Consider the following 21,257-nt stretch of genomic DNA (forward strand, 5'->3'; position numbering starts at 1 on the left):
ACATAAACTTGAAATCAAAAGAAACTGCAGATTAGATTTCTCCTCAGATAACAGAGCGAAACCTCAAAAAGAAATTGAGAAACCTACTTTTCCCTCTTTGAAAGCTCTTACTTGGATGATTTAAGTTATCTTTTCCAGTTAAAACTACCTGGACAATATAGTAGACCTGATTCGCTGCATATTAAATATGACAGGATTTTCACAACGTCCTTCCCAGGGATGCTCTTAGATGCTTTCGAAAGGAAAAGGAAAAAGGAGAAGGCAGAGTTTCCCATTTCAGACTGTGGACTTGGAGTGGCTAAAGCTAGAGGAGAAACACATTAAGAGAAATTTAAATTATACCTAATCCAACCAGCGTTTGAACTGGCCCAGCCTGCAGTGGCGTGGCAAGCTGGTGCTTTTTTGAAGGCTGCCATCGTGTGCTCTGGAATCTATGTTTTCATTTAAAAAATAGGTTTCAGAGTAGCAGCCGGTGTTAGTCTGTATATGCAAAAAGAAAAGGAGGACTTGTGGCACCTTAGAGACTAACCAATTTATTTGAGCATAAGCTTTCGTGAGCTACATCAGTTGCATCCGATGAAGTGAGCTGTAGCTCACGAAAGCTTATGCTCAAATAAATTTGTTAGTCTCTAAGGTGCCACAAGTACTCCTTTTCTATTTAAAAAATAGTAAGTCTCCAGCAGATATGGTTGTGAAAAGAAAATCAGAATCTTAACTGTTGTTTTTTTTCTGACTTTGCAGAAAGCCTAGAATAATAGCTAAGAGGTCTGAACTACCTCGTCCAACAATCCTTCCCCATGTCTGTCCCATGAGCCAACAGGCCTGAGGGAAGGAGGAGAGCCCAAGGAAGCAACAGACACCACTAAAGGAATACTACTTCTTCAGAGCCCAGTGGGGAGTCCATCCCGTACTGAGCAGGAGCCAAACTTAAGTATGTGTACTGCACCAAACAGGAGCCAAACGCAAGGAAACCAGAAGAGCAAATGTGTGTATCCAAACAATGCTGCTTAAAGGAGCCTATCAGAGCATCCGATTTTGATCCCTGAGTCTAATAGGCCAAAGTGCTATATTTTCCCCTGGTCCTACTAACCGAATGCACTTTTCTTCACCTGATTCAGGGCCACTCATAATTCAAAAGATTCTTATTCCATTTTTGTAGAGAAGACACTTAAGCATTTGGGGCCAGACTTACCAGTACACTCCATCTGCTTTATGCTGCTCCAGCAATGCAAAGCAGCTGAAAATCCAGCTCCTAAGTTCATTTTCAAAGAAAGTCCATACCACTGTTCTTTAATATTATGTCCCAATCCTACAACGAGCACTAAGCAGACAGAACTCTGTGCTCACCGGAGTTCATTGCAGGATCAGGATCTTTGTGTTTCTCTTCTAGAAAACTTACCCCAAAGTAGTTGTTTATATTTTAATATGTTTTCCTGCCAGGTGCTCCAAATGTTGGAGGATGTTATTCACTGCTGGCTACTTCCTTGACCAGATAAGTGGGTCCCAACCTATAAGAGATAAAATTACAGGTTAAAACAATAATTGTCTCTCTTTCCTATTACTGTGTGGTGTGGAGATCGGAGGGCCAGAGGTGTGTTACACAGCTTTATGTTTCTCAGTTTAATTGAAATGATTATTCTCTTTTTTTTAGTGCAACATGCTTTCAGTGGGGGCAAAACAGGACTGAGCACGGCTTGTGCTGCAGAGTTGCCACAGATGAATTGCTTCCAAAATTAGTCCAATTCTGAAGACTAGTTCTGCTTGATACTCCCAGAGAAATATCTATAAAAATAAACCTTGCCAAGGTTTTCTCTTCAATGGCTTTATTAAGAGACAAGCTAAGGGTATGTGAGTTCTGCAATTTCCAGACAATTACAATCCTGTGGTTTTTGTTATACTCCCTCTGAGGAATTTTTTTTTAACAAAGACTGTTGTGAATTTAAAAAGTAGAGTTAATACAACCTGACAATTAGCAAGCCTTTCAGCCTTGTAAAATTGATGTTTTTCCTTGCAGGTGTATCCTAAAGGAACTAAAAGTGACAATTTAAATTCCTTCTGCCTAAAGCAATGTCTTTAAATTAAGGGTCTCATTTAAGTAAAAGTAAAACTATTTAAAAATAGCATCAGCTGTTGCATATGACATTTATTGGGGAGACATAGAAGGCTTTTAAAAACAGCTGATACAATCTGCCGAATTTTACAATAGAATCCAAATGTAAAATAAAATAAAATAAAATAAAATAAAAAAGCCAAAGTGTTGTAGCAAAAAAAAGCAGTAGAAAGTATCAGTGGTAAATGTTTTCTTTGTTTAAAATGTTTTGTAAGATACCAAAAGGCCTGCTGAGCACAGGATGCCCTATAAATAAAGGCCCGGATTCTGCTATTGATTTCAATAGGGCTCCTTGCAGAGTAAGGTGTTACTCAATCTGAGTAATAGTGGAATAATCTGGGCCCCAAAGCATTACCAGCAAAATTGAACCTTTAGGTTCAGCCCTGTTAAGGGCTGGTCTATGCTTATAGCGCTGCAGTGGCTTCTCCCATTGGCGTAGGTACTCCACTTCCCTGAGAGACAGGAGCTATATTGATGGATGAAGCCATCCCATCAACATAGTGCTGTCTACACCAGGGTTAGATCAGTATAACTGTGTTGCTCAGGGTGTGGATTTTCCACACTCCCAAGGGACATAGTTATACTGACATAAATGTATAGTGTAGACCAAGGCTTTGATTCAATCTAGCCCATAATGTTTGGGGGCCCAAGGATGAGCCCAGGGAAGGAATTCTTATCCATAGACAACAGAAGCAGGACAGAGCAATCCTTTGTTCTTAAAGTTTTATTCTTTTCACCTACATACCTGAACAAAACACATAGACAAACAGAGACTAAGGTGCTGGCATTCATTATTGTAGAGGCAGAAGATAGTTCATGAAGCATAACAGGAAAACAAGTTAAATATAAGTTAGTTTTCCATAAGTATATACATATTATATAGCCTAAGGATGCATTACTTATTGCACCCTTCTCCTTTATGGCACATATCCCTCTTTTAAGAGGGGTCTTTTGGGTGATACTGGCCAGGGAAGTCCTGATAGCTTGACTCCAGTGAAGCCATGCAGACCAAGAGCTCTGGGCCAAATTCTGTCCTCTTCTATACTGGTGTAAATCTGTTATGGAAACGTTGTTGGCTACATTCTGATAAACAGAAGTGGTAACCTCAAATGACCGTCTCATCTCCAACCTTGGGGCCTCTCATAGCCAACCAGACAAGGAGACAGACACCAGTCCCCATGCAAAGTTCAACAGGAACATGGAAATTAACTGTTAAAAGTGTCAATACATAAATACCCACATAAATGTTTGGATTCTGTTATAAAGATAACTCTTTAAACTGATCAGCAAGAGAAGTTGGTCATTGACCCTATGGCAAAGACAAATCAATTCCTTATTGAAGACAAAAAAAAGTTCCATTTGTTTTTAGAGATTGGTTTTTCACCTGTAATGTGTCAGATTAAATGTGAAATGTTTGTATTTTTCATTTCATTTTTTCCACATCTTTGTATACCGTCTATTCAGGTGGAATGTGATTAAGCTGAACAGTTGACTTGGTTGCCTTGAAATACAGTACCATGAACACAGAGCAGTAAAGAACATACCAATATAGTTTTGTGCCATCTAGGGTACAACTAATCTCCATAACCCAGATTTTCAATTAATGATTCTGTGAATTTCAAATTGCATCAGACCTGCACATTGTAAAAACTGACAGCTGGCTTACCAGCATTTATATGTGCAGGATGCTGCCTTCTAAGAGATGAGTATGCCAGGAGACTGGTAATCTGTGCTTCAGCTCTGAAGAATATCATAAATCATGCAAGAGATTGAGAATGTAAAATAAAATATTCCTTGCTACAAATTCAAGAATACTTGTGGGTGCATCTTTAGAGCTGTGCAAGGTATTTACACACATGAATCATCGATTTATTCCTTACAATAAAATTCAGCAATTTTGGGTTTTGTGGTAACCTAGCCATGTAGTAGCAGCTGGGGCAAATACATCTTTACTCTACTATGGCATTTAAATTTCTGGATTGAAAAAAAGTGACTGCTACAGTGTACTGACTAATTTTTTTTTTTTTTTAGAAAGTTCCATTTGTTTTAACTAAACAATCCATTGCTCTAGTGGATTTCATGGAATCATAGACTCAGCCATATGTGGGGTTACTATGTCAAGAAACTGAGAGACACAGTATCTGCTCAGAGGGAAATCCAGGAGAGTGGCAGTTCCTTTCCTTGATGATACCAAAGATCCGTGGGATAAGTAGATTGTACTCCCTGCCCCTTAGTTTCTGGAGAGGGAGATTGGTCAGAAACTCCATGAGCTGGTCCTTGTGGAATTTCCTGGACCTCTTGTATGTAAATAACTAATTTAATAAAATTGTCACTCTGCTGGGGCTTTTTCCCTTTTGACCTTGGTTCTTTTTCAAAAGTTTGTTAGGAGGTAGATAATGATCTGAGTAAATATGATTAAAATTACAATAAGTAATTCTGTACCAGACTCCGGACACTGTATTTTGTTAGGAGGCAGGAGAGTGAAAGGAACCTGGGTATCTGCAGTTTTTAATCTTCTTTTAAACATTCCAGATGGAGTGAGTGAAATCTTTTAATACCCCAGTGATATGGTTTATTTACTTCAGAGCTCTACATAACAGACACAGCAATGCTGAATTGAGGGAAAGGGTCATTGTGGCAGAGTGAGAGACCCTCAGTGCACCACTCTGTGCACTGTGGAAGTGTCCCCACGTGGGGCAAATTGATGAGGTAATAATTCAAGTACTCAATGATTAATTAGCTGGGTGGTTCAGCTTGTTAGCTGGAAATAGTTAAAAGAGAGGCAGGAGTAGGTGGGGAGAGGGGAGTGAAGAGAGGAGTTCAAGATTACAGAGAACTGTGAGGCCTACGCTTTTCTGTCCAGTGCCTTGGTAGTTGGCAAAGACGTGGGGAAAGCCTTATGCTGTGGGGAACATTTATAAAGCATACTCTAAATAAAGTTTCAGAGCAGCAGTCGTGTTAGTCTGTATCTGCAAAAAGAACAGGAGTACTTGTGGCACCTTAGAGGCTAACAACTTTATTTGAGCATAAGCTTTCATGGGCTTCAGCCCACTTCATCTGATGCATGCAGTGGAAACTGCAGTAGGAAGATTTTATAGACACAGAGAACATGAAACAATGGGTGTTACCATACAGACTATAACAAGAGTGATCAGTTAAGGTGAGCTATTACCAGCAGGAGAGAAAAAAAACCTTTTGTAGTGATAATCAAGATGGGCCATTTCCAGCAGTTGACAAGAACATATGAGGAACAGTAGGGGGGAAAAATAAATATGGGGAAATAGTTTTACTTTGTGTAATAACACATCCACTCCCAGTCTTTATTCAAGCCTAATATAATGGTGTCCAGTTTGCAAATTAATTCCAATTCAGCAGTCTCTTGTTGGAGTCTGTTTTTGAAGTTTTTTTGTTGTAATATTGCGACTTTTAGGTCTGTAATTGAGTGACAAGAGGGACTGAAGTGTTCTCCGACTGGTTTTTGTCCACATATCTATTCATGGGACACCATCATAGGGCCTAATCACATCAGCCACACTATCAGAGGCTCGTTCACCTGCACATCTACCAATGTGATATATGCCATCATGTGCCAGCAGTGCCCCCTGCCATGTACATAGGCCAAACTGGACAGTCTCTATGTAAAAGAATAAATGGACACAAATCAGACGTCAAGAATTATAACATTCAAAAAATCAGTCGGAGAACACTAAGCCTCTAGTGAACATTATGAGAGATGCCTCTGTGAATGTCTTCAGCATGGTTGGGTAGGAGTGGGAGTTACGGTAATTATTCTCTCACCATTGACATACTTCAGGTTTCAGAGTAACAGCCGTGTTAGTCTGTATTCGCAAAAAGAAAAGGAGTACTTGTGGCACCTTAGAGACTAACCAATTTATTTGAGCATGAGCTTTCGTGAGCTACAGCTCACTTGAACAGTTTTTTTTAAAAAAGACCCTAAGACAGATCTGAATTAAAACACATATAAAGCAGATGGATGCTATAGTAAGGGAACAAAATTAGAGGTCTAAAAGCACTGATTCCCCACTTCAATTGCATCATTCAATGTTTCAGCTTTCCAACTGGTGAGAAACACATACTGTCCTAGATATATTTCTCCTATCAGCTGTGGAGACTCCGAGACTCCAACACCCCACCCCATAAAGTCCTCAATGGTGTCTCTTCCTTTTGAAGTCTTCTGGGGAGGGGTATACTACCCAGTATATTAAATATCCCCCAACTCCTTCTCAGCTGCGCTGTGCTTGGACTGGCTGGTTCTCTGCTAACCCCATCTCTCAGGATCAGAAGTCCCAATGTTTGCTCACCCTATCTTGAATCTTTGAGTGGGCTGCATGGTAAGGTCACTACCTCCCAGCTTTCAACATGTCTCTTCTGGATGGTGGGAGGTGGCTGCCCATCCAGAGCACATTATCGTCATGCTGCTGCTGAAACCCCACTGACTCTGTGGGGCTCAAAGTGCACTGAAATCCTCCTCTGCTTTTCTTAGCTGGGAGCTAAAATCTTCTTGGCAGCTTTGCAAGTCATTCTGATTGTCTAAATAAAGGGTGTGCAGCCTCCTGCTCCCCAGAAGAGATCTCTGATACCTTGGGGTTAAAGAAGTAGCTTTACTATTGACATCGCTACCCAAAATTTCAACATGCAAAGATCCAGGAAAATGGGGTGGGGTAGCACCTGACTCCAAATGATAGCAGGGGCACTGCAATCTAGTAAGCACTTCCTATCCTCTTCCAGAAAATCTGTTCAGATAAGGTATCCAGGGCTTGTTAGGGTAAAGCAGTTGATAGGCTCAGGGATTCCAGTATTGCCGGCAGGATTCAGAGCCAAATATGTTTGGACAGCAATTAGAACAATTTTCACTCCTCAAATGAAGCTGATATTTGGCCTGTTTGGGATATTTTATGCAGTTCATATCTCCTTGATTTGCCCTAGACACTGTTTGCTATCTCTAAGTTGTACTATGAGTGTGATGCATGTACGAGAGGGGCCTGTTCCTAACAATTTTGCCCCTTGTTTCAATAAAGCAGAAGAAGAATTGAGGCTTTCTGAAGAGTTTATACTTTTCTGAGCAGCTTAGCATAGATCAAAAGCAAGGGAAGTGAGACAAAATTGGGTGCCCACTAAAATTCCCCATGCTTTGTATATGGTGGTGCTGTAGATTTGCCCTGAAGCTACCTAATTATGTTACACATCAAGAATTTGATTACTAATTATTATGTTTGCAGTACTAGCTACAACATGCTGAGCCCTTTGCAAGCTTAGATAAAAGACAGTCCTTGCCCCAAATAATGTACAATCTTATGTATTTGAGCATGCATTCACTCATGATGAGCTCTCACTGAGTTCAGTGGGAGTGTGAAACAATTGCAGAATGGTGGTCCCATACCGTGGGTTGGAAAGAAAAAACAAACTGGAAGTAAAATGGAGGTTTGAGCAAAATATTTTTTCTACATCATTGTCAGGGTTCCCTCCCCACTCTGAACTCTAGGTTACAGATGTGGGGACCCGCTTGAAAACCCCCCTAAGCTTATTTCTACCAGCTTAGGCTAAAAACTTTCTCAAGGCACAAATTTCGCCTTGTCTTTGAACAGTATGCTGCCACCAAGTGATTTAGACAAAGAACAGGAAAAGGACCACTTGGAGTTCCTATTTCCCCAAAATATCCCCCCAAGCCCTTACACCCCCTTTCTTGGGGAGGCTTGAGAATAAACAAGATGAGCACAGACCAGCCTTGGATTTTTAAGACCCAAAAAACCCAATCAGATTCTTAAAAAACAGAACTTTATTAGAAGAACAAAAAAAAAGATAAGAGAACAACTCTGTAATATCAGAATGGAAGATAATCTTACAGGCAGTCAAATTCAAAACATATAGAATCCCTCTAGGCAAAACCTTAAGTTACAAAAAGACACAAAAACAGGAACACACATTCCCTCCAGCACAGCGAATTGACAAGCCAAAACAAAGAAAACCTAACACAGTTTCTATCTAGATTACTTACTAACTTTACAGGAGTTGGAGGGCTTGCATCCTTGATCTGTTCCCAGCAAAGGTATCACACAGACAGACAAAAGCCTTTTCCCCTCACCTCCAGATTTGAAAGTATCTTGTCCCCTCATTGGTCATTTTGGGTCAGGTGCCAGACAGGTTACCTGAGCTTCTTAACCCTTTACAGGTGAAAGGACTTTGCCTCTGGCCAGGAGGGATTTTATAGCACTGTATACAAAAAGGTGGTTACCCTTCCCTTTATAGTTATGACTTTCATGTACATAAGATGAACTTTGCAGAAATCTGATTGATAAGCATTTTACCCTTCTGAGTTGTTGCAGACCAACTGAAAAATGAACACCATCAAAATCCATTTCTAGCAAATGGATGAAATTATTCTTTTTTGTGCACTGTATTTTCATTTAGCTTATTCAATGTGTTACTTTTATTCTTGAAGGTAAAAGGAAAGCTAACAAATAATGTCAACGTTTAAAGTATACTACTAACCGTCTTTATATTTTTCTACTGTGTGTATAAATAGCTAATCAGATGTGCTCCTGACACTAGGTAAAACTCCAGAGGAAGCTGCAGATTCTTCTCTTCACTATATGGAAAAGAGAGTCCATGGTCGGGGAGGAGTTATAATTATCAGCAAAACTGGAGAATGGACAGCACGATTCACCACCAAGCGGATGGCGTGGGCAGGCATAAAGGAAGGAGTGTTAATGTATGGCCTAAATCCAGGAGAAACAATTCAAGAAATAATTAACCCCCCCAAATAAACTTTTTTGGGGAGGGGATTTTTACACTGGACGTTATTAGTTTGTGTACACGATTCTTAATGAAGGGTGTATGTATCTGGCATCTTTGGACTAACTTACTTCTTATTCAAGAAGATTCCTAAAAAATGACTTTATTACGTTTAATAAAGATAGTTTTCCAAAGGCATTGTATTTGGTTATTTCAGAACTTTGAGAAAATGCTAAATGCTACATTGAGTCAGTGTTCCATAGGAGTGGTGTTTCATGCAAAATTCAATATCTCAACTGTAGTGAACAAACAAACAAAATGTGTATGATATTCAATGTTTCAGTTGCAACATCCACATCCAACTCAGGTAATTTCAGTAATGTGTGCAAGTTTTTTTCCTTTGCTCTCTAAATGTATCATGTATTCATTGTTGTGCATTTTTAGAAAATTTTAATGACATGGAAAAGTTGAACTTTCAATCAAGTTTATCCAACTAAGTCTTAATAGCAATCTCACAAGTATATTTTACTGTTTTGTACTGAATATTTACCCCAAGAATACAGAAAGCAGTGGAACTACTTTTATGTCTTCCAAAATAAGCTATAGACTTTATTTTCTTCTACATTTGAAAGATTGAAATACCCTATTTGTTAAGCCACCTTTATGGTCCTTTCATTAATTCCTCCCAAACCCAGTGAAACACGTTCTTTCAAGTAGACTGTCCCAAATAAACCACTTTCTGGTAAAAACAGCATTGCTCTCTTCAAGCAATCAAAACAAGGTGGGATTAATGTTCCACATAATGTACAAAATTCAGCATTTAAAAATCAGCTTCACACATATAATTGCATCAATACCTCCTTATAACAGAAACCTTCATGAGAAAAAGAGCAAAGCACAGACTCTATTTGTGCAAAGGATTCATCTCACATAAAATTTCCCTTTGGTCTGTGCAATCTATATATCTTCACAGCCTGCACTGCAGTCTTTTTTTTTTCACTGAAGAATTATCTGTCTTACTCAGTAATGAGGTGCACTTTCACAAGTATATTGTATAGATTTTTGTAATAGCATTTCATTGGTTTTGTAATCTTTTTTTCCTAAAAGCAGTCACCCTTTTACAGAAATGTCCAATACTTTGGACTACAGAAATGTTATGAGGCATTCAAGTTTCTTCTGTGATCCTCCATACAGTAGAGTTTGAAATGTTTCCATATCTTACTGGTTATGGCTTGCCGCTCTATGGATGTTTTCCATAAACACTGACAGATAAGATAAAATGATACATTTTGCTGCAAGTCTTGGATCACCTAAAAATAAATTAGCAGTCAGATGCTGTCGTTTGTACTTTAGGTTTTTTCCTAAATTGAATAGCTTTGATGTCAGCCGCAGCAATATAGAGGTGACTTATTCAAATAATCTTGGACAGTAGCAAATTTAGTTTGTGATGTTTTATTTTTGCCACACCAACTTCAAAGATATTGAGGAGGTAAACAATTCTGAGGTGGGCACACTGGCTGTGCACAACCATTCATTTTGTGCTCACTTTCATACAAACTCTTTCCTAAAACATTTTTCAGAATTAAACATGGCAATACAATTTTAAAAAAATAGGTATCGGCAGAGTGAAATAAATTAAGAGGCATAGGTAATGGAGAAAGAGATGTTTTCAGTCAAGAAGTGAAAAGAGAAAGTAAGTGAACTCGAGAGATAGTGAAGACTGCACCAAAAAGAAAGAGCTGCAGAGAGCTTTTCCACTAAGCATATCAAGATTGGATGGGAGAACAAAGGGAAGGCCAATACTCAACAAGCTGGGAGGGGAACAGAAAAAGGCAAAGTTTATGAGGTAGCATCAGGACTGTGTGAACTGCTTGAAATGAACCAACAAGTTTCTCAGAATTTGCACTGGGCTGTGTTTGACTGTCAGTGGTTTGCTCAAAAATATCCTGTCAGGAGCTCACTGCTAGTCTAACAGTCTCCTCTCAGGGACTCCAGCATCCACTATAAAGTGTGTAGCAAAGAGTCCAGATATCAGTGGCTAGAGGTGGGATAGGGAGACAGGAAATGTACTGAAAAAAGACATATTAACTATGTTAATGTTACACTTTCCCCTAGGCTGGAGGAGGTGCCTTATGTTTTTCAGGTGTGACAAAGTTCCTGCTCTACCTTGGTGGGTCTTGCGCTTACTGTCGGATTTGCTCACCTTGGAGCTTCACGGCAGCCCTCAGCTTGGCCGTTTTTCTGAATTCACAGTCCAGGTCGATTCCTCCTATGTCTGACCAGGAGTTGGGAGGATTTGGGGGGAACCCAGGCCCGCCCTCTACTCTGGGTTCCAGCCCAGGGCCCTGTGGAATGCAGCTGTCTAGAGTGCCTCCTGGAACAGCTGTGCGACAGCTACAACTCCCTGGGCTACTTCCCCATGGCCTCCTCCCAACACCTTCTTTATCCTCACCATAGGACCTTCCTCCTGGTGTCTGATAATGCTTGTACACCTCAGTCCTCCAACAGTCCGCGTTCTCACTCTCAGCTCCTTGTGCCTCTTGCTCCCAGCTCCTCACATGCACACCACAAACTGAAGTGAGCTCCTTTTTAAAACCCAGGTGCCCTGATTAGCCTGCTTAATTGATTCTAGCAGCTTCTTGATTGGCTGCAGGTGTTCTAATCAGGCTGTCTTAATTGTCTCCAGAAGACAATTACCTTTGTTACCTTACCCAGGGAAAAGGGACCTACTTAGCCTGGGGCTAATATATCTGCCTTCTATTACTCTCCTATAGCCATCTGGTCCGACCCTGTCACACAGGATAAATTCTCTCTCTGCAGGGAATCTGTTTCAGACACGCTATTGGGGCTCCCCAACAGCTGGGGTCATAAAGTCCTGATTCAGGCCCAGCTCTGCTGTTGCTGCCAGACATGTCCCCCCTGCTCCTCTCCTTGTAAGCGGAACTCAGGAAATGTGAGGTGCTGTACATTTAGCCAGGCCATTAGTCCAATTTTAAACTTGATGGTCCTGTTTTTTTTTTAAGGTTTGTCTCCTGTCCAGTATTGATATAAAACCAGATGTGGTTTTGTCTGGTGTTAGGCACAGAGAATGCCATTTTGAAGAGTTTACCACTCCAACCTATTGGTGTGACGTCACACACCATGAATGCAAGGTCATGCCAGATGGGGGTGGGCCAGTGCTGTTCCTGGAAGTACCTGGATGTCCGGTATTTTAAAGATGTGTGAGTGGCCACCCTGTGTACACTTTACACAGCTTCTAAAGGTCATCAAACTAGAAGTGGTGTGAGACCCTCTACTCACACACTCACCCTGCTCTCTCTGGTCTCCAGCGATGAACTGGAACATCCCAGCAGAGACCAGGAGTGTGTAACGATAGAGCACCACACTCTTGTTTTTGTTAAGTTTCCCTATTTACCTAGGAGACTCAGACACCTACTTGACAGCCAATGAGAAGACAGTGGAAATCATACAACTTCTGGGGAAAATAGAGCTATAGCAGGGCTGATTTTCCCCTTCTATCTTTATATCTGTGAAATGCATTGATATAATTAGAGTATATTTCATGATCAAATCTGGCTCCTTGGGTAATAGAAGATTAGTCCCCTGGCAAAAATCCTATGGTATCTTCTTAACATTGTTTGAAAAACCTTGTCATGTAAACCCTGTGGCTGAAGCCCTAGAAAGGGGGGAGCTGTTGTATTAATTTAGATGGAATAAATGTGCCAAGCATGTTACTATAACCCAGTCACTGTCCAACATTAAACAGCATTAAACAAGGTTCGTGGAGAGACTTCAGTCTGCTTAGTACCATGGCAACCACACCATTAACAATTCTTTTAACCTTTAATTAAAGATAAAGAAAAGAAGAAAAAACAACTAAAATATTTGCAATGTAAAGTATTAAGTAAGGTTTTTATTTTAATAATTTTTGTTCCCTGTTCCCTAGCAGAAGATAACTTTTACAAGGAAATCTCCACTTGTTTGACCATCTTTTAGATGGTATTAAAGACACCTGGGAAACTCTTTGTACCACCCTGAGCACCCCGATAGGCAATACCACCAATTCTCAAGTATTGAGTCAAGGGGGTTGAAACAAAGAACTTTATTTGGGGTGTAGGGGTAAGAGAAGAGATATGGGGGACAACAGAATAAACTTGAGACAGACAATTTATAAATTAACAATATTAGTAAGACTCTCCCCAGGATGTCTTAGTAACAGTCCCAACTTCAGACTGCTTCTGGTAGTTGTGAGTAGCTTGATGTGTTGTAGCCAATTCTCTCCCCTCCTCCCCCACTTCTATAGGTCTCTTATAGCTTCTCCAAAGATTCAGCACAAAAGCAGCTTCAAGCCAACCGAGGGCTTTAAGGCAGTGAGTGGAGCTAAGGTGGCAGACAGTGCAGAGACCGCATTGCTTGGACAGTATACATTGTATATGGCTGCATGGTCTTATATTTATTATTTGTCAGTTACTATAAACAGATCTAAAAATAAATAATTGTACCATATAAGTAAGGACTTACATAGACTTTGCAACATTTTCTATCATCTTTAGTATTTTGAAGGTATACTACTTTGTATTTCATATTTGGGTATTTGGCTGTTTAGCTTTTGTGGTTTTATTTTACTTCTTTTCTTCTATAACTATTTCAGTATAATACAGTATATATTTAAACAAATTAAAACCAAATTTATTTTTCCCAGAAATAAAATGAAATCTGTCCCAACTAGAGTTGGGTAAGAATCAAAAATCCTCATCTGAACTTCCATAACTTGCTGGAGTTTGAAATGCAGATGCAAATTTTGCAGCTTAGGATCATTTGTAGTCCTTAAAGAAAAAAAGAAACCTATTTTATAGGTAAAACCCTGCTTTCTCTATTGTCATTTTTCTACTTATCTAAGGCTGCAGCCTAAGACATGTTAGTTACATGCATTATTGTACATTCCCACTTATCTGTTAGAATTGTAAACAGCATCCAATTACACTTACTGGTTAGCCCTGTAGAATCCATTCGGCTACTGAGAACGGAGATGGATTCCTCTGTGGCCCATGCATCACTAGCAGGATGAATGTTTAAGTTCCAGTATTGGGATTGGTTTCTGTCTTCATTTTGTCTTGTGTTTTTTCATTAATGACAAATCAGGAGCACAGGTGTAACTGAGAGCAGGTTTTGGCCTATCAAGACTTAATTATAGGAGATACGCAAGAACCAGGAAGAACACACCTTCATTTGCAATTCCCAGTTGGAGTTTTAAAGTCTGGCAGTTACAACCATCCTTTTATTTGGAAACTGAGTAAATTTGATCCAAAGTCTTTCAAAGGCTACAAGCATAGAACCTCACTAATTCATATTTTTAAAATTACTTTTTAGATTTAGATGTCGGCAGGGTTGCAAGTTGGAAAAGCAGTCAAAACATTTCTTACTGAGATGATCTCTGCTTAGTCAATCATGTTTAATGTTAATATTGATGCACTGTGTTTGGTATTCGATAAGTGGGCCTTAGGAAAGATCAGCAAGTCATATGGTTTCTGTAATTTTAGGTGGCAGGATAACTGCTTCTCCTGGATAAACCCCTGCAGTAGATTCATGGACAGTGGGCTTTCTTTCCTGGATCAACTTTCCAGAGCACTGTGAATACAGAAGATCTCCCCTCTGAATCCTGTCACATTATCAAGAAAATGCAGTTTAGCCTGAAAACATGCAAACAAATAATTCTGAGGGAAAAATCAGCCAAAACACAGATATCCAATGGGAGGTAAAAACCATTAAAGCACTAATGATGCAAGATGGTTGGTCAACAGAGGATATTGAAATAGACATGAAAAGATTGTAATGCAACATGGCAATGTGACTCAAGAACCCCTTAATGACAACTGGCAAGGGGGTTACAGGAATGTCCTATTTCTGGTATGTACATTCTGGTTCACCAAAGAATGTCATTAATATTGTTGTGAAATGTATGTACAGATAGTATGTAAGGAGTTAGGCATATATACTGAAACTCTACTCTAAAATCTGTATCAAGGCAGAGTTGACAAACAGGTTTTTTGTCAGACACCCAATGTTTATTCTCTGGTCACTCTGTTGAAATGTAAATTAAGTATTGTTTCATTCATAATGGACCACACATCTAAGATCAATACAGATGATGGATTGTAAGAATTTCAGAAAGGAACTAACAGGTATAGAAACACTGTGGTGGAAGAGAACCTCATCTGGAGATACACTTCAGAGGTTTCCTGGACTACGTTTGGGTAACACTCCGTCATCCTGCACCTAGGAGCTAAACTGACAGTGCGTTTACAGTCATGAAAACCAGATCATAACCAGCCTTGGCTAGAAAAGAAGACTGGGTGAGATACGATTTCTTTAAGCAGGAGGTTAGCCTGTTGTCTCTATAAAATGTGTTATGATTTTGTTTTATATGTAATCATTGGTTGTATTATCATTGCTCATCATCTCTTGAATCTTTGTTATTAAACTTATCCTTGTTTTCATGATAAATATATCTAAGTGTTGTCATATTAAGCAAGGCGCTGATTCTGAGTTGAATCATACAAGTTGGCATATACACTGTTCCCATGGAGACAGTTTATCTCGTATTTCTGTGAGTGTTCAGCAGATAAGGGGCTGGGACACTATAAGGGAAAGCTTCAAAGGGACTTGAGGAGTGAGATGTGACCCTAATAGCAGGGGTGGGCAAACTTTTTGGCCCGAGGGACACATCAGGATTGTGAAACAGTATGGAGGGCCGGGTAGGGAAGGCTGTGCCTCCTCAAACAGCGTGGCCCCCATCCCCTATCCATCCCCTCCCACTTCCCGCCCCCTGACTGCCCCCCTCAGAACTCCTGAACCATTCAATCACCCCTGCTTCTAGTCCCCTAACCGCCCCAACCCCTATCCACACCCTCTGCCCCCTGACAGGCCCCCCAGGATCCCAGACCCATCCAACCCCGCCCACACACTCCTTGTCCCCTTACCGCCCCCTCCTGGGATGCCATGCCCCTAACTGCCTCCCCGGGATCCCACACCCTATCCAACCCCCCCTTCTTCCTGTCCCCGACTGCCCCGACCCGTATCCACATCCCTGCCCTCTGACAGGCCCCCCGGAACCCCAGATCCATCCAACCCGCCCACACACACACACTCCTTGTCCCCTGATCGCCCCCTTTGAGGATCCCCATCCCTAACTGCCCCCCCAGGACCCCACACCCTATCCAACCCTCCCCCACTCCCTGTCCCCACCAAACCCTGGGACCTCACCCCCTATCCAACCCCACCTGCTCCCTGTCTCCTGACCGCTCCCCACCCCGAACCTCCACCCCATCCAACCGCCCCCTGTTCCCTGACTGCCCCCGGGACCTCCTGCCCTCCCCCCATCCCCTTACCATGCCACTCAGAGCGTCAGGACAGGCTTATTTGAAAGCCTGGGAAGTGGGCGGGCACAAGCCACGCTGCCGGCGCAGCAGCGTATCTGCGGGGGAGGGGAGACAGTGGGGGAGGGGCCGGGGGCTAGCCTCCCTAGCTGTGAGCTCAGGGGCCGGGCAGGACGGGCCCGCAGGCCGTAGTTTGCCCACCCCTGCTAATAGCATGTGAACGGAAGAGGGCAAGGGGCTCCCTGCTATTGGGTAGTGAGTTTCAGCTGGCATAACCAGATCAACATACCCCACTTCACTAATGTCATAAACTGTATCTGATATGTGTTATGTAAGGTATCATTGGAAAACTAACACAGTGATCATTAATATTCTTGAATGATGTATGTATGGTTAACACCTAAGGGAGCACACAAATATGAAGGAAATGTGGAACTAAAATATATTTACCAGGCCAGTCTGCAGCATGAGTAAACAAGTTTCTTCCAGAAAAAGACAAGCCAGGGCCTCAAGCCATGTGTAATCAGAACCGATTAGCAGTCACATGTCATGTGGCCATACATTTGCATCAGAGAGGGCAGGAACAAATCAGTTTGCATTTTAACAAACACCAGTAGTGGAAGAAACCAACAAGGAACTTCCTTCATCACCAGACTCCATATTGCCTTCCTCACATGTTGAATTAGCTTTATTTTTGGGCAGTAACTTTCAGAAGAATCCATTTCAAAGGTTCACTGGACTATAAAAAGCGGGGCAAAGAACCCCAAGTTATCTTTCACCTAAGGAGAACCAGCATCCCGTTCTTCTGTGGAAGGTCCTGACTAGGAGATAGTCAGAAATGCTGGACAAGGAGTGACTGGTGAGAGAAACCATCTTTAAAAAAGGCTGTTTAAGTTTTAGACTTTTAGATGCATGTTTTTCACTTTTAGTTCTTTTTACCCATATCTACCTTTATTTCCTGTATTTCCTTAACCTATGTCCTGTTGTTAGTAAATGTGTTTTACTTTAATCTAAACAAATCCAGTGCTATATTTTAATTGAAGTGATTGTTTTCTCCAGTTAATGTGGCAAGCCGCTAGGCATTGACTCTTTAAAGGTGCAAACAAACTTTATTCTTCCTTTGAATGGTCCAGAAAAGGGCTGGATATTGCAGAGCACATAGTTTTGAGAAAGTTCAGGACTGGAAGTGCATTGAAGTCACATGGCTGGTAGTACACAAAGCTGTTAGATACCAGAGTCTGGCTGGGATGTAACAAGCAGGCTGTTGGAATCAGAGTGCTAAGCCAAAGTGGCTTAACACACAGACCACTCAGTGCATGCTTGTCTGCTGGCTGCTGGTGTCCAGGCTGTGAGCCACAGCAGCAGAGCATTTCAGGCACCCAGGACTACAGGGAAGGCAGTGACACAACCCCTCACTGGTCTTGACTGCATCCCAGAATGTGACAGGGAGGCACAACTATTGTTAACCTGCAAGGCAAAATAAGGGTTGGCATAGCCCAGAGGTGAGTGCATGGGTGGCTAATTGGCTGGTAGTGTCAGGGAGCCGACAACCAGCTAAGCACAAGCAAGTCTCCCTTGCTGGAGGCAGGGGGTAACAACAAGTGACTCTCAATAGCCTAAGAACTGTTACAGGCAGCAAAAAAAGGTCAGTGCAAATTTGGCTTGCATTTACAGTCTTCTTATTACAGAGCAGGGAAATAACTGTCCCAGTGTATACAACATTGCTGTGATCACACCTGGAATACTGTATTCAGTTCTGGACACCATGATACCAAAAAAGATACTGACAAACAGAAGGCAATTCAGGAGGAGCAAAAAAAAATAAGCAGGTGGATGGTCGGGTTACTTAAGGGTGAAGAATGTGGCACCTATCCAGCAAAGCACATTTTAAAGTGTACATCGGACTACTTACATGCTTAAAAATAAGTATGTGCTTTGCTGGATCGGGGCCAAAATGAGCTAGCTCTTTTTAGATTATCTATGATATTAATAAGGGATGGGTGTGGTAAGAGCCTACAAACACTTAAAGGGTGTTAATGTGAGGGACTTTTTAGGATTGTACAAAAGGGTATAACTAAAGGCAGTTGGCTTAAATTAAGTAAAGGGAAAATAGAGGCTAAATATCTGAGGAAATGTCCTAACAGTGCAATGTTTTAAGCTGTGGATCAGTCTCCTAAGGAAGAAAATTCTCATCTCTTATGACATTTAAAACAGTCTGGAAGAATTGCTAGTGAGAGTGTACTTGTGTTTTAGGCTCATTTGGGATAATTTGCTGAATGTAAAAATACCTCCTAAGAGATGATGTAAGAGGCAGCAGAATGCAGGTTGAGAAACGCTTGGTAAAATTATTTCTGCTTCTAATGTTAGTGGCTCTTTAAAGGGATAATGGAACGTGCATGAGTGTGACTATGCCTTTATCCTCTCTTTGACAATGTAACTCTATGGGGAAGTTGTCAAATAATATAGATTTAGAGTCTTCCAAAAGAGCTTCTTCTAGGAATGGCTCAAGCATTTTTTATATGTTCTTAACAATTGGAAGAGAAAACTAATACTGTTTTTCTTGTTTGTGTTTTTTACTGAACATAATTGATGGGCATAATTGAGAAAACAAATTATATTAAAATTATTAACTATATATACTCATAAAAATTCAGAATGAACCAGAAAGTAATAAGAATTGAAGTAAAGATATAATAAAAGATCATTTTCCTATATAGGAAAATCAAAACACTGGAAAATAACTCTAATTTAGGAGTAGTGGAGTTAGTTGAAAATGTAGATGGAGGATATTTATTTAAGGATATTATTTTTTTACATTTGATCCTCCCTCAGGACTGAGGGTTTTTAATTCTTTCTCAAGGGTTAATGCTGATTCTAGTTCCAAATTGGCAGTTGTTTCAGATATATTTAAAAAATATTTGTGCAAACTCCTATTACACCAGAACCACTGTTCAAGAAGGTTTTAAGATATCTGAGATACTGTAAAAAACGGGAGTTATAGTATTCCGGTAAAATGCTCTTTTATCGGTCTTAACTAGAGTTAACCAGGCTTGATGTAGAACATTTATATTAAAACCATATTGCTCTTGTATTACTATCAATATGGTTGTCTTATACCTAGCAAAGCTGTATATAATGTTAAACGCAGTGGGTAAAATCCCGGCCTCAATTCAGTCAATGGCAAAACTCCAATTGGCTGCAGTAGGGCTAAGATTTCACACATTTATATAGATGCATATACAGTACATATCACCACGTCTGTCAGAGTGCCACACCTGACTGGTCATCTAGCTTTTCTGCAATCTAAATAAAAAGAAGACTCAAATAAATGTTGCAATTTGGAATGTTTGGACACCCAACAGATGCTCCAGATCTGAGTATGGAACCACTATATAGAGTATTGGTACAATACAATATAGATGGTACAATATAGATACTGCAGCACTCGGTGAGACAAGACTTGTTGGCAAGTCGCAGCTAGAAGAAGTGTGTGCTGGTTACACCTTTAACTAGATTGGCAAATCTGAGGATAAAGGCAGATGCCCTGATTTGATGTGGTGTGATACTATCCATTCTTCGATTGTCTGCAAATTTGAATCACTGTCAAAAGGTGTTAGCAACAGACTTGTGCTTCTCCGTATCAGTCTTTCTAAAGGTCATTATGCTTCTGCCATCAGTGCATATGCACTGACTGTGATCCATCCAGATGAGGATAAGGAGGACTTCCATCAAACCTTTCATAGTGTCATCAGGGCACTCCCATGATAAGCTGATCATTTTAGGTGATTTTAATGCCAGGGTTGGTCATGACTATGCATCATGGGCTAACATGATAGATCATCACCTAGTTGGTAATGCAAACTTGAATGGCTTTCCAAATGTGCTGAGTACAACCTAGGCATCACCAACACAGTCTTTCAACAGGCCAACCAGTATAAGATGACTTAGATGCATGCTTGTTCAAAACACTGGCACATGATTGATTATGTTATTGTATAGCAAAGAGATCTCTGCAATGTCAGGCTCACTCGTGTCATGATCTGACCATAGACTCATGAGAAATCAAATGTCCCTTCATATTGCTCTCAAGCAACATAGACAGAGGCATAAGCCAGTGAAGAAAATCAATATTTCAAGCCTGAAAAACTGTGACAAACAGTCTGAATTCCGAAAGAAACTCATGGAAGTATTTTCCTTGGTTACAGAATCCTTAGTGGACGCTGAGACAGCCTGGAAACATTTTCAGGCACAAAATCATGAGGGTCTCTTAGGGTGCCCTGAAAAGTTTATTTTTGTATGCAGTGTTGTAGCTGTGTCAGTGCCAGAATATTAGAGACACAAGCTCAGTGAGGTAATATCTTTTATTGGACCAACTTCTGTTAATGAAAGAGACAAGCTTACAAGATACACAGAATTCCTCTTCAGGTCTGTAAAAGGTACTAAGGTTGTCACAGCTATATACAAAATTGAACAGCTAGTGCAGCAGTTGCTAAACTTTTAATTTAGTTTAGTTGCTAAACTATCAGTTCGATCTTTTATTTAGTTGTTACACTCCTAGTACCTTTCCCAGACCTGAAGAACTGTGTAACTCAAAAGCTTGTCTCTCTCACCTACCAACCAAAACTGGTCCAATGAAAGATATTACCTCACCCATCTTGTCTCTCTAAGTTTATTTCTGTCATTTGATCCTTCCATGATGGAATGATGGCCAGAGTGGTGGAAAATAGCAAGCTATTGGATATATTTCCAATCACTGATGACACAAACAAGGTTGCATGCTGGCTCCCACACACTTTTTTTCCAGATATGGGTATGGATGTGTTTCGTGATATTGGCCAGAGGAGTATTTATCCAGTTCCACACTGAGGGGCAGTTGTTCAATCTGCAATATCCATCATTGCATGAAGGTGGCAGATTTATTCATTAAGGAACTTTTATTTGCTGCTGACTGTGCACTGGTTGGTCACTCGATTGATGACAGTCAATTTATAACTGATGACTTCATTCGGGCAGTTAAT

At 40.7% G+C, this 21,257-nt stretch overlaps 1 protein-coding gene across 9 annotated transcripts in view; it reads left to right on the top strand.

Moving 5' to 3' along the window:
- LOC311519079 (isoaspartyl peptidase/L-asparaginase-like) overlaps nt 1–9,061 on the top strand; it is a 240,120-nt gene extending 231,059 nt beyond the window's left edge. For 5 of the 9 annotated variants that reach the window (XM_084625299.1, XM_084625301.1, XM_084625305.1 and 2 more), the window contains one exon: nt 8,681–9,061. In XM_084625299.1, the coding sequence (XP_084481425.1) occupies nt 8,681–8,895 (215 nt within the window). In that variant the 3' untranslated portion in view covers nt 8,896–9,061. The other 4 variants (XR_014711191.1, XM_084625304.1, XM_084625302.1 and 1 more) reach the window with 4 other exon arrangements.
- The last annotated feature ends 12,196 nt before the right edge of the window (nt 9,062–21,257 follow it).

Source organism: Lepidochelys olivacea (assembly GCF_965140295.1).
Source record: "Lepidochelys olivacea isolate rLepOli2 genome assembly, chromosome: 3".
Classification (NCBI taxonomy): domain Eukaryota; kingdom Metazoa; phylum Chordata; order Testudines; family Cheloniidae; genus Lepidochelys; species Lepidochelys olivacea.